Genomic DNA, 14,012 nt, shown 5'->3' with positions numbered 1-14,012 from the left:
ATAATCTATCTCAGCTTTGCTACCTGCAGTCTGTATTTCAACATACAAGTCCTAAAACAAAATATTGAATTATATTGAGTGGAGGATGGTCCCCAGTGGTATCCTATTTAGTTTGTCCTTCCAATTTGACACTGGTATCTGTTCCATGAGTACCATTTTCATAGTAGTTTTGCACCTATTTCACAGTTTCTTTGATTTCTAAGTATATCATGATGTCCTAACTTCTTAATGAACCTGTCAAATTAGGTAGCGTTCAAAGCCTTGATAAACTGAAGTTACATTGTTTGTGTTGCTGCCTCTATCCACAAGACCTATTAGAGCTGATACTTGTTTGACTGCACTTGATATATTCTGAACAAATCTGTTAGCTGTTGTTCCATTCTTGATGCAAATAAAACCGCATTAAAACATTTAGATAACTATAATTAATAATTACTGAGTTAAGTCTTAGATTTTTGTAGATAAAAACTCACAGTTGTGTGCATGGTGAAAAGGCTTTTGTACAAACAAGGGTTTCTGTCATCACACCCTTTGGTCTGAAAGAAAGGAGTTGTCTTGTATTCCTGATGACACTCCTTTCTGGAATCATGGTCATGAGAAGGAAATTGCCTGACTGGAATAAAAGCAGGACTTGAGCTAGACCTGACAGAAGGACATGGAAAGCAGAAGACACATCAAACATAAAGGGGGAAACAGTTTTGGCTAGGGAGGTCAATACAGTTCTGTGGCTAATGGATTAAGAAGGGGAGGGCATGGGCAATGCGTAAGGAGAACTTAGACTACGGGGAAAAAATGGAATAGAAAATCCTGGAGTAGAAAAAGAGGAACAAGAGATAAAGGACCAACGTAGAGAAAAAACATGGGCTGAGAACTAAATGGACTTGGGGAAAGTACGTTCATGGTGGTGGAGAAGAATTCTCTTTAACAAAATGAGGAAAGTCCTTAGACTGTGTTCAAGCAGAACTTTGTTCTCAGGCAGTGGGTGCAGTAAAGATTGGAGGTAATCTGAAGATAGCGGTTTTGTTCTCATTTATTATCAGGGCCTGCAGCAGTTTTGGGGAATTTTTTTTTATGTTTCTCAGCTAACCGGAAAAGGTTAACTACAATACTGCTACAGGTCTTTCAAAAGCACATAAAAATAAGCCGTTGGATCCCACTCTTAAGCTCTGTCAAAGCTCCTGTGACATGATACTCATCAGATAGAAGTCAGGCACTGAATTAAGCAGATCTCAGACTTAATTACCTTGAATGATCCACAGAGTGGCTGTGGAGTCAATAAGAAATCAGGAAAGAAGCCAGGAGTTGGGGAATTTACGCTAGTTGAGCAAGAGTCTTAGGAACAAGTTGTTCCAGCAACAGGAGGACAGTATGGCATGGGTCAATGAAGGAGACTGGGTTGGGGGCAGATAACAAGAAAGACAAACATATTAAGAGGGACTTGACTGGAGGAGGTCAGAGGAATCACACTTTGAAGAATCAGAAATATCTGTTCCTATTATAGAAGAATGCCAGCCAGAAGGTGAATTTAAATGCAAGTGGTTCATTTTGCTGTTCAGATGGAGGCAGGAATCATTCTGAAAAAAATCTGTATTGTTTGCAGCCTGTGTGGTGAGTTTCCTCTTCTCATCATGGCTACACAAATTGCTACTTTTGTGCTTGGCATACAATAAGTAACCTCATTTTGGTATTACAAAAAAATTGTTTTCTGTTCTGGCAGCAGCTAATCCACTTTTGGAGGCTTCCTGAAAGTTTTGACACCTACTGGTGTGTTGAGTTCTCGTCAACTATTGTATGGCCTCAGTCAAAAATAGCATAGATGGTAGATGCGATGGGTGTAAAGGAACCATTTAGCTCAATAATAAAATGAAGCTAATACTATAGTAGTATAATTGTAAACTGAGGCTTCATGAAAATGGTTGCCAGTTAAATTGTTCATTTTTAAAAGCTCTGAAAGAAATCTGTGAGCTTCCCTCCAGGTTTTTTTTCCTAAATGCAGTATTTTGTAAGTGAATGACTTTGAACTTACTCATATATCAGATATAATAACTTTTCTGTCTGTCATGGTATCCGAGCAGTTTTCAGTTTGAATCCTGTGTGAAATTCAGCTGTCAGTTGGTTTCTTAGGTTGAAGTACTTCCAGCGATCTTCCTTGAGACTTGTTTCCTTACAAGACAGGGGTAGGCAAATTTGTTGTTGTTGTTAAAGATGTTATTATTGCCATTGCAACTTAACAGTATTTTCTTTTAGTTCTTGAAATGTTTGATCTTCTTGAAGAATATTTATAAAATTACTTGGACTTCAATAACACCTCAGAGCACCAGGATAAAGTTGAACCAGAGCTTCGCGTTCAACTTCCTTTTCCCTTCATTCCGTCTTTATTTTCTCCAGGAGGCTGTAATAAACTCTTGGCTATGAATTGGATACAATAGGAGCTGCAGGTTCTCAGCCCCGCTGCAAAAAAATCAGATGGATTAGTTTAAGGGCCTAACTATATTAATATAGGTACTTACTTTAATCTTCCTACATTTGATTTTTTTCCAAAAGTATACAACAAAGAAGAGCATTCAGAGAATTAATATTGGATGTTCCAATTACTGTGCTATGGCTATTAGCCCCTGTGCAATGAGGTAAAAATGGTTTGTATTCACAGGTTATTATGTAGAAAGAATAATAGCCTTGAAAATGTTGGAGTGCATTATAATTAGAAAGATCACCTGCTAGTACACCTGTTGGGTGATGGCATAATGTAATATAATTTTATGTTAATTACTTCTCTGCTTTTTTCCTGCACCTGCTGCTTATAATGTCAGAACTGTACAAAGGTCCTAAGAAGTGACAATAGGAGCTGCATGTCACTGCTCATCAGTTTACATGTTGCATGCCTAAATAGATCTTGATTTCAGCATAAATAACAGAGATTTGTGTCACATTTATTTGTAAACACGAATTATGCATTTGCTACATACCCAAATTCTGCATCCAAATGGCTTACATCTTAGAAAAGGATATATTGCATTTAGGAATTTTCACATCAACTATGTCAGATTAAAACAAAAAAAATATTTCTGTGTTGATAGGAACAGGTAAATGTTGATTGTTTATAGATTTTATATTTGTTAAATATTAAGACATGATGAGAAGTTTGGCTTTTAATTGCCGTCTATCAGAAATCTGAGTTAAACTAATAAGTCTTCACAATGATAAGTCAATTTATTTGTTCCCCACGTTGCAGCAGAGGAGTAGAGTATAAAATACTGTTTATTTTCTCATATGTGTTTGTTCCTTCAGACTAAAAATGTAATATTTATGAATGTAATAATTATGAATGTAATAATTGGTTGGCATAGATGAGCACCCAGACATGAGAAGAAGGCAAAGCTAATCTTAGGTACATGCTTTGAATTTCGACCCTGCTTACCAATGTGCATGTGTGCATACATGCACATGTGTGTGTGCACACACTCAGTTTGAAGAAGAAACTCACTGTTACTGAGCATCGGCAAACAAAGTGGGCTCAATCTCACTTGTGGCTTTTAGGCACTACTAAACTTCTTTTTTTTTAAAGCAATAAGATACTGTTACCCGCTTGTGATAAAAAATATGTATGTAATGTATCTTTATGCTTATGAACTTAGATATGACAAGTGAAGAGGCCCATTTTGTGAGCTCTATTTCATGTGCTACGTATTTCCTCATGCATTTAATAAAAGGGAAGAGCTAAACAAAGACCTTGTGAGAGCTGCTATTGCCGTGTTTCAAAAACAGATTGGAGTGACAATCTGTCTCTTGTGTTTTCCCTGGTCTAAGAAGGAAGTAGATGGAAAATACTCTAGTTGCAGCCTCATTCTGCCAGCCAGTCCCACCCCTGGGCAGGAGGTGAGGAGAAGCACTTTGCAGTTATTCTGCAGAAACTGCTTCTCCCCTGTGCTGTTGCCTACAAGTGTGTTGCCCACAGCTTTGAAAGCCATAGCATGGTTTAATCACAATGTTTGAGTGTTTTATTTAAAATCAAGTATGGGAATGCAGCATACAATCTTGTTTTGATGTGTTGAACTTACATTTAAGTGACTAAATGTGATGAAAACCATACCACTTTGGTATCCTGACTTTGACATGCTTACATTGTTAGTCTTGCTGTTGTCAAAGGTAATGGAGGTTTTCAATTGTCTCTGAAGCAACACTAAAAGTTTAGTGCTAATAGACTTTTGGTTTTAAAAATCTCTCTCTGTTGAAGTTACAGGGTTTGTGAGCTTAAGCCCTAATGATTTGACAGAGTATTTGTCAGCCATGTAGCTGTTAATTGAAACAACTATAAACTTCTCATAGGAAACTGATCCTCACGATAAAGAGACGAGGAGAACAGAGCTGTGTTTTGTATAGATCATTTGCATTTGTCCCACAGTGGTAAATAAGAGTCAAGCACTGTACAGACACATCAGAATACATCTGGAACAATCAGCTAGGTCAAGCCAGGCTTAGTAGGTCTGGGTCAGTATGAGCCATGACATGCCTGGTCTGGGCAACATGGTGCTAAACCTGTGGAGTGAGACTGAAGCCCAAAGTGTCACCCTGGGCCAGTGCTGTGAGTTCAGACCCTGCTTGCCCTCCCCCAAACCAAGCCTCTCGTATACTGGGAAGGGGAGACACCTTTATCAGGAAGGTGGTTTTCCCAGGGTGAAACTCATCACTTGCGGTTCGGGTGTGCTGACCCCTGTGATTTCCACAGATGCAAAGCTAATGAATATAGCTGTAATCTGTTAATAGGTGACTCATTTCAGACCATGGCAAAAGCATTTTATTTGTAATGTGAAATACTAGGGCAAGGAATAGCATATGTCACAGACTTGGGATAGAGGAAGAAGGGAGCAGAAAAAGGCATATAACCATGAATAAAGGCACATCAAAATTTCTTGAACATCGTACTCAGAAAGTGCAAGTAAGTGTGCAAAAGCATAGGAAGTTTCTAGTGACAGATAAACCTGAAAGCATACTGAAAACATAATAGCAGCCTGTTGCCTCTACCAGTCAGACCCACCTTCTTCCTCTCTCCTCTCTTCCTCCTCCGGCCCCAAGTACCCAAAATCACTGAAATGTATACACATTTTCCAAGGCTGTGTGTTAAAACACTTTATTACTTCAACCAGATGGAGGCTCAGAATGGCTTCAGAGCAACAAACCTGCTAACTTTTGTTTTCTATAAAAACCAAAGGTACTAAGACAAATGAAATGTCAATAGCATTGATTTTTGGACAATTTTCTAAGGACAGGCTGGATACATTAATATCTAAGGGTCTGGAAATGTGAAAGACGGCAGTAGGCAATACTGGAGAATATTTAATTTAGTAAAGGGCATTCCACATGGATCCATGTAAAAATTATGAACTGCCAGAGTAAGCCAGAGCATTTAGAGAAAGAAATATCAAATAAAAAAGGTAAGACATATGCCTTTTTTATGAATTAAAGTATATTCCTGTTTCTTTCAACCTCTTTCTGAAACCATTGAAATAGACAAGTAGTTAGACAATAAAAGCCGTGAATATGTACATAAATAATGTCATGCAATAGTCTTCAAAGTCCCCTGTCTAAATAGCGAGGGGATTCTAAGTAGTCTTAGAAACGTTAAATTTGCTGGTTTTGGTGGGGAAGAGTAGAATAGAATGAGTATTAATACCAGCACTCTGATTTTATTTATAGCTCATTTGGAAGTTTTTATTAGTTTTTAATGAATAACTCATGGCAAAGTTGCACCAGAGCAAGATAAGTTAGGTAGTCAAATAAGAATGAACATGTGGGTATGTCCTCCCTTGGATATGTATTGTTGCAAATTTTTTATTGGTTTCTGTGGGAAATGATAGGCCAGTAGACGTGAAGAAGTGCCATTAACTTTGGGCATGTAACAAAGGAAAGACATTGATGTCCAGTGCTTTTCTCTTTTAAAGTAAATTCAGTGTAGTAGCCACTCGACGTATTTAGTTCATAAGAAACGAAACACTGATTTAATAGAATTATCATATGTTAGGGCAACGAAGCTGGTGAAGGGTCTGGAGAACAAGTCTTATGAGGAGCGGCTGAGGGAACTGGGGTTGTTTAGCCTGGAGAAAAGGAGGCTGAGGGGAGACCTCATCGCTCTCTACAACTACCTGACAGGAGGTTGTAGCGAGGTGGGGGTCGGTCTCTTCTCCCAAGTAACAAGCGATAGGACGAGAGGAAATGGCCTCAGGTTGTGCCGGGGAGGTTTAGATTGGACATGAGGAAAAATTTCTTTACTGAAAGAGTGGTTAAACGTTGGAAGAGGCTGCCCAGGGAAGTGGTGGAGTCCCCATCCCTGGAAGTATTTAAAAGACGTGTAGATGAGGCACTTAGGGACATGGTTTAGTGGGCATGGTGGTGTTGGTTCAACGGTTGGACTCGATGATCTTAGAGGTCTTTTCCAACCTTAATGATTCTATGATTCTATGAGTAAATACAATGAAATAATGGCATATTGAAATCACTCCATGCTATTTGAGCTACAGTGGCAAGAAACTGAATCTTACGGTGTAGCACCTCAGGAAGCAGTTTTCCTTTACTTTAAAGAAAAGATGTGTGGAAAGTGAACTCTTGTGATTTCCACAGCTGCAGCTATTTCATAAGTAAATGGTCATAGGTGGTATAGAAGGGGATTATGCTGTAAATAATCAAGCTAGAACATTCTTATAGAAGGGCTTCTTAAATAAAGTCTCTAAGGTTTTGTATATAACCTTTACATAATATCAGGTGGACATGGGTATACTCAAGAGCATTTTCATTCTCCAGGTGGGGCCCCCCAGATGAAGCTCAGATTTGACACTCATCAGAAATAACAGAACATTAAATATATTATTCATAGTCCTATGGTTTTTCATAGTACCTGTGGAGACTAGCAAGCTGCATTCTTTGTCTTGCAAATTTTACAGTATAAATTAACATGTTTTTTATTCTTATTATGAGTTACCAAAAAGCAATCTCTGAACCCCAGGCTTTCTATGTTTATTTAATTACTAAAAATGCAGTTCTTGCAGAAAGAATTGAAGAATGAGTAATCACTATATATATAGAAAAACAGATCTGGATCTCTAGTTGATTAAAAAAAATAATCCTTTCTGCCTCCTCACACAAGAAAAGAAGAAGGAAAAGAGGGAACAAAAAATGAACAAACAATCTACTATTCCATCACAAATACGTCCTCTCAGTGAGGCTCTTTCCAATGGGCAGAGCTATGATAGTGCGAAGTGGGTAGCACACGGGTCAGTGGTCAGTGGCAGATATCAAGGTGACTAAGCTGGGGGAGACTGTTCACTGAATGACTAGAGCTTAAATAGCAAGCCGTGATGGATTGTGAAATAGGTCTCTTTGCTCTTAATCAGTATTTCATTTCCAGTGTTGCTTTTTGACATTATATATTATTGCTTGATAATATGAAGAAAATATGTTGTATTTTAACATAAAGGGAATCTAGTAAAGTGCGCCATCGTCCTCACAGCAGAAAGGGCACTTTCATTCATGACATTCAAAATGTCATTCCAAATTTTGCGAGCTAGTTGCTGACAGCAACTTGATGAAAAATAAATCTGCCATACTTCTATAGTGAGATCACAATGATTAAGCCAGCACGGTGGGCCCAGTGTGCAGCTCCTGCTGCTTTCAAAGACTGCGTTTGTGTTGTGCTGTCTGCTGCTTGGATCTTCAGTTGCGGTGAGGTGAGTGGCAACACGGCTGGCAAACGGCGTTGCTCTTCCAGGCAGCTTCCCGTCAGAAAAGGGAAAAGGGAGCATGGCACGGAGAGTCCTGAGAAACCCCTTCATCTAGTGCCAGTGGCACATACAGTCTGTGGATGATTGTCAGCCCTGGATGGCTCTTCTATTGGCAAACCATCTCTGATGGTCATCAGAATAGCGTACAAATACCAAGGACAGTGGCTGCAGAAAATAGGTCCTTAGGGAAAGTAAATACTGAGTCAGATTGACTGAGAAAGGAGGTCATGTACTTTGGTGAGAGTGGAAGGGAGAGGGAAAACTGTTAGTTTGGCCTCTTGCTGCATCCTAGTAGGTCACATTTTGTTGGTTAAAATGTGTATCAAAAAACCTGCTACTGACACTGAAATGAAGTGATGAGCCCAGAATGAAAGAAATCCCACAACAGCAGCCTTCAAAGTTCCTGGAAGTGCCAAAGATGCTTAAGTTTCTCGAGCACTTTGTAGAGATACAGGAATGATCCTGGAGTTGTGAAACTTCTTTCCCAAGGTCACAGAATGTATCAGTAGTAATTTTAGGAAAAGAATTCACTGGTTCGCTCCCTATTCTGTGTTTAAAAAAAGAGTGTATATTGATGTAAGAAACCAACTTCAATAATCACTATTAATTCTCCAAACAAAATAATTGCCAGTGTTCTTGGATGATTGAGAGACAAATGATTAATTCCTGCTATGGGGTGTGATTTATGCTGGATTAACTGAAAGATTTAGTTGACTAATGGTTGGGTAAGTATTGATATAGCCTCTAAGATGATAATACTGCTACAAATCTTAGAATCCTCTGTATGTATAATAATATGGAAGCTAATTTTTCAGCTTGCCCTAATGCCTCATTCATAGTTTCAGTGAACTTTGGATCCAGATTCAATGTGAAAAGTCGCCTGTAATCATGTGAAATGAAGAAGTTGCGATTACGATGTGAATATTTTCTTGGAAGGACTAAATGAGTGGATTATGTACTTATCCCTTATTTAATAATACCTAAATGAAATAGTCCTAAAGAATAGAGGATTAACAAATAAGAAGTCTAATACACAGCAAGCGGTCTAGCTGAAGAAAGACTACATAATCTAAGATATCCTCAACTAAATCCACTGTAGCAAATTTATCAGGGAGACTGAATTACTTCAGATATGTGCGTGCTTACAGCGGTCCATTTGGGTCAAGGCTAAAGTTCAGGAAGGATAGAGAAAGACTCTCAGGCTGCCTTTCTCTTCTCATACCTACCCAGTCCATGAGTAGAGGACTCCAGCTGTGAATGGATATAATCTTCTTAAGAGTAAAAAAATCTAAATATTTGTGTAAAAACAAGCAAACAAATGTAGCATGATAGCATACAGATGCACTGAGGAGCTTCTTTCTGTTGTTTGTAAATCGCTATGAGTCATCGTGCAGTCCAGTTCTCATAAGGTCAGTTGGAAAAACTTATGTTGCCTTCAGTGTATGTAGAACAACTGTTCACCTATTCAAAACAACTTTCTTATCTTCTCCTGAACTAACATTTTTTCCAAAGTTGCAGAATATATTTGAAGACAGATCCATTTCATAGGCAGCTGTATTCAAAAGTGTTGATATTTCTGCATGAAAGTTGCAATCAATTACTGTATTAACGAAATTGCATTTATAGGTTCTGAATGACATTAACAGAGGGTAAGGACGTACATTTTGATGTTGCTTAGTGACACAAGTCAAGGACCCAGATTTCCATTCCTAGTTCGCAGCTACCTTCTTTTTATCTAAACCAAAGTTTCCTCTCTGCTTTTTTCCAGGTCTGGAGTTGGTGTGACAGGCTCTAGGCAGACGTTATTTTATGCAGAAGTAACAGACCAGATGAGAGCCGGTAAAGGAGGTGGCCAGCCTGAAGAAGGAGAGCTGATTGAAGTTGTAGAAATACCTCTAGAAGATTCCATGAAGTTTGCTTATGATGAGACTCTCCCAAAGACGATGGGTGTCATCTTCAGCTTCATGTGGTTCCAAAACAACATAGCACCCAAGCTACTAAAAAAATAAAATCAAAACACCATGCTTTTAAGAAAAGCTTTCCTGCTGTTTCTGTGGATACAGAAAACTGCCTGGATTGATCAACTTACCGCAGAGCAAATCTTTCTTGAAATAAATTTGGAAGTAAATTCTGAATTAAAATCCTGACCCAGTTTCCATCATTAGCAAAACACTTGCTGGCTTCACTGGGGCCAGGATTTGCCTCCGAGAAGCAAATGTTGAGTTTCGCACAAAGGCTAAGTAAATGTCCAGTTCTCCTTTTTCATGGCACTGCTCTACCACTGTTTTGAAGAGTTGCTCAGGACCTCAGTGCAGCTGCTACGCCAGCCTGTCACTGTGGTCTCTACGTAATGGCAGCTGTGTATTCACTGCAGTTTCTGATATTTGGCGGGGGGGAGGCAGCAAACCTTACTAGTCACAGATATCCTGAGTACGTTCCTGAGTTCTGCACAGCCTTCAGGGAGCAGCTTTCTCTGCGGTGTGTAGCTCCTGTACAGAGAAAACATTGGCATTTCTGAACATGTAGACCTTTATTTCATAAGCAAACATGTCTGCAAATCCTTCTGCTAATGTGTCATTTTGACAATAGACCAGCTGTAAGATTATGTGCTTCTGTTTGTTCCCACTATAATGCTGAGCAGCACTGATGGAGGGATGAATGATGGGGGCTTCTACTGGAACACATGCTGCTTTGTTTGTTTTTTGGGTAATACTTGGTTAATTGGATCAAACTTTGTCCTCTAGAGCGGGACTCGAGAGGCCAAATTCTTTTAATTTGACTCTGAGGTGACTAATACACGTGAGATGTTCTGTGGTCTCAGTTTCCTTGTCACCCAAATGGGAAGAATGGGACTTGCCCCTCAGATAACGCTCCTTGAAATCGAATGATCTGAAGTGCTTTATTGAGAGATTTTATCATCATTTGAGCAGTTTACATTGAAGCCCGTGCAACCTGCACAGACGTACGCAGCAACACAATTAGATTTAATAAAGTGGTCTAATTAGGATGTATATTACTTATTCTATCAGCGTAGTTTAAATGTGGACTATTTGTCATGTGAAACTGTTAAGAGCATGAATGAAAGAGAATCAAGTCTGGCAATTTAATTATGCACTGGTTTATGATGTTATTCACTGAGTTAATGTTAATTAACATGACGACATTATATGTGCTTCTAGGATTACTGAGGTACTAAGTATGTTTAGAAGATGAGTACTGCGAATATGCAAACTTTCAAATAGCAACTGGAATAAATGCAGTACAGATGCATGATGGTATCCAGTGGCTGATTTAAAATCACTGCATATCTAAACGGGTGTATAAATAAATACTTTTTTTAAAAAATGCTTTTAGAACTGGTACTTGCTGGTTCTTCTACTGACAGGGAGGAAAGATCCTTGGAAAGCCACTGGAGAAAGAGCAGCCTTCGTCTGTGCGAGTCAGACACCTTTTGTGAAAGTTCAGACACATTTGCATTGAACTGTGCCTGGTCTGTGGTGAGTCAAGGGCTGAGTTAATCGTGAAAAGTAAATAAATTCAGTCTGTCTGATGTATTTACATTGGAAGGTGTTTTAGGGCGGGGTCTCTGCTGCTCTGCGTCTTTACGGTGTCGAGTACAATGTGTCCTGCTTGCTGCTGAGGCCTTTACGAACTACTACAATATGTATAATAAATAATGTCTTTTATTCCAGGCTGTAGTTACCAAAATATCTATTTGATTCTGTCAAAATTATTACACAGTAGCTTGTTGATCTGTTTAGTGTCAAGCTAATAAGTGTGTGCATATGCATGTCAAAAGCTGCCTTGCTGCATAATGCAGTAATTTGGAAAAATAAATTGGTGTAGTGGAGGGGTATCAGACTTTGAAACTTTTCAAAGCAGCGTTTATGTATTTATACCGTTTGCCCCAGAATTACAAATGGACAAAACGCCACTTCTAATGAGGCTCTTCGTGCGATGGTGAGAGCTTTCCCCAGTCAGACATACCTTCCCCTGCCGCATCCAGGACCTGGAGTCGGTGCTTCACAAGGTGCACTCGCATTGCATTGACGACTTTGGTGAGAGCCCAAGGCTTTGACCCACCCGTGTGGGTGACAAGCGTTCGAGGTGTGATTCATCAGACTAAATACACATTCCACTGATCAGTCTGTCTAGAAATGCCTTCAAATCTCAGCACCTGCATTTGGTTTGGACTCATCAGACCACCCCTGGAGGAGGCAGGTCAGACAGCGCTGGATCTGTTGTGCCACCATGCAACGTGCACATCATGAACTATGGGCTGCTGGGCCACCAGAGAGAGCACATGGCCGTCCCCAGCACTGGGGAGGATGAAGGTCCTAAAACCTCTGTGCGCATCACACAGCTGGTGCCAGCCGGTCTTGGAACTGGACAGTTTGAAACACACACGTATTTTGCCCATTCCAAGGCGCTGTGGCTGTCCCTCTAACTAACTGTCCCTCCCCAAGAGTGTGTGTGTTGGGGGATCACCAAGGGCAGTGCCAGACTTGGCAAAATCTGGCCCAAACTACCGCTGCTGGTCAGCAGGCGGCTGTTCCCCATCGCTCAGACAGAAGGGTGGAGGGCTTGCAAGTTGTAGGTTCCCGAAGCCTGTCTGCTTCACAGCCCAGCCCTGGGGCTGTGCGAGGTGATACAGAGGAGCTGCCACCACCAGAGCAGCAGCAGGGGTTTCCCAGGCATGGGGTGAGAGCGGGAAGTCACTGCGTGGGAAGAGGGGGCGCGTGGTGCAGCAGCATGGAGGGGCGTGCGGGGAGGGAAGCTGCAGCCCTCGCGGGGGCACGGGGACAGCCATGCAGCACCAGCCCTCCGCTGCCCTCCGAGGCGACCTTGCCAATGCAAGCTACGGGCTTCAGACTAACCATTTTTGATGCAATCTATATTTCTCTTCCGGATAACCGTGACAGAGGGCAGTTGCATGAGCTGGGCAGTCCCTCAGCACTTCTCCACGATCCAGAAGGCCGGACGAGAAGCTGAGCAGCTTTGCCCCCACCTCCCAGTCCGTTCCTCCCCAGGGGTGTACTGGGCAGACACCTACAAAACCCCGGGGGACTGTAGTGGCTCTGAAGCCTTCACACCCCAAGGGATGCCACACCCAGGCCCTGTGCTCTGCCCGGCCATCCCTGCACTCTGAAATTCTCAAACAGAAACAAAATGGTCAAGGGATTACTTTGGTTTCCTTCCACAATTTGGGAATTTTCCACAGAAACAGCGGTGATGATGCAATATAGTGAAAGCTGTACATAAAGCGATGTTGTGTCTGGTGTTTGGCTTTGCAACATTAAATATAAACGTATCTTCATCCTTTTCCTTTTTCCCTGTTAATTTTGGTGGGGATTTTTATAAGGAATTAGGAAGGTTTGAAAATGCGGGAGAAAGGTCTTGAACTTTTTTCAAAACAGTAGATGATTCATATTTATAAAAATACAAGAGCAATTCAGATGCCACTTCTCTCATCAGGGCTCATTTCAGAGATCATAATTAGAGCAAATCCGATATACATCGGCCAAGCCCAGGCAGGAAAAAAGTGCTTCTAATGGAATCTTGAAATCACGTCTATGTTTTGGACGCATCCTTCGGACGTGCCATCACACATACGTCCATGGAGAGCAGACAGTTCAGAATAAACAGGGTCCCCATTTGCTGCTAATGAATACTGACTCCAGCCTGCAAAAATCTTATCTGATCTCATCCAACCATCCCCATGAGATCAGCGTCTTTCTTTTATTGAGTACAATTGAGTGGTCTGCATTTAAAAAACAAATCTTAGCATCTCTCTCATCTTTATGATGTGGCTTTGGGATATAGACATAATCTAATGAACCTGAAATTATGACTCAGGCTTCTAATGAAGCCTGAAATTATAAAATCTTGAATGTAATGTTGCTGTCAGGCTCACTATTAGGTGGCAGAAGAGATGTCACCAGCACCTTGCGAGTACATGGACCTCGTTTATTATTGTTGTTTATTACCCTATTTGTAAAGTATCTACAAGCCCTGAGCTACTCCCAGGACTTACGGTATTAACCACTGAACAGTGATAAGATTAAAATGTCTTCTCTAAAAGGCTGACAAGTTAAATAAACGAGCTGAATTACACCGTGGGGTAGGTGGGGGCAGGCGCGGGGATGGGGTGCAGGGTCCCCCGGCCGCCCGCGCTCTCCCGGGTGCACGGGGATGCTCTTTGCGCTGTTGGAAGCACGCTCCCCTGGCAGGCGGCCGCTT

General features: G+C 40.9%; 1 protein-coding gene across 4 annotated transcripts in view; it reads left to right on the top strand.

The window, feature by feature from the left end:
• NUDT14 (nudix hydrolase 14) overlaps positions 1 to 13,094 on the top strand; it is a 66,248-nt gene extending 53,154 nt beyond the window's left edge. For all 4 annotated transcript variants that reach the window (XM_076345595.1, XM_076345596.1, XM_076345598.1 and 1 more), the window contains one exon: positions 9,541 to 13,094. In XM_076345595.1, the coding sequence (XP_076201710.1) occupies positions 9,541 to 9,781 (241 nt within the window). In that variant the 3' untranslated portion in view covers positions 9,782 to 13,094. The remainder of the gene's footprint in view (positions 1 to 9,540) is intronic.
• The last annotated feature ends 918 nt before the right edge of the window (positions 13,095 to 14,012 follow it).

Source organism: Aptenodytes patagonicus, chromosome 7, assembly GCF_965638725.1.
Source record: "Aptenodytes patagonicus chromosome 7, bAptPat1.pri.cur, whole genome shotgun sequence".
Lineage (NCBI taxonomy): Eukaryota > Metazoa > Chordata > Aves > Sphenisciformes > Spheniscidae > Aptenodytes > Aptenodytes patagonicus.
This window is presented reverse-complemented; position numbering and strand designations above follow the sequence as displayed.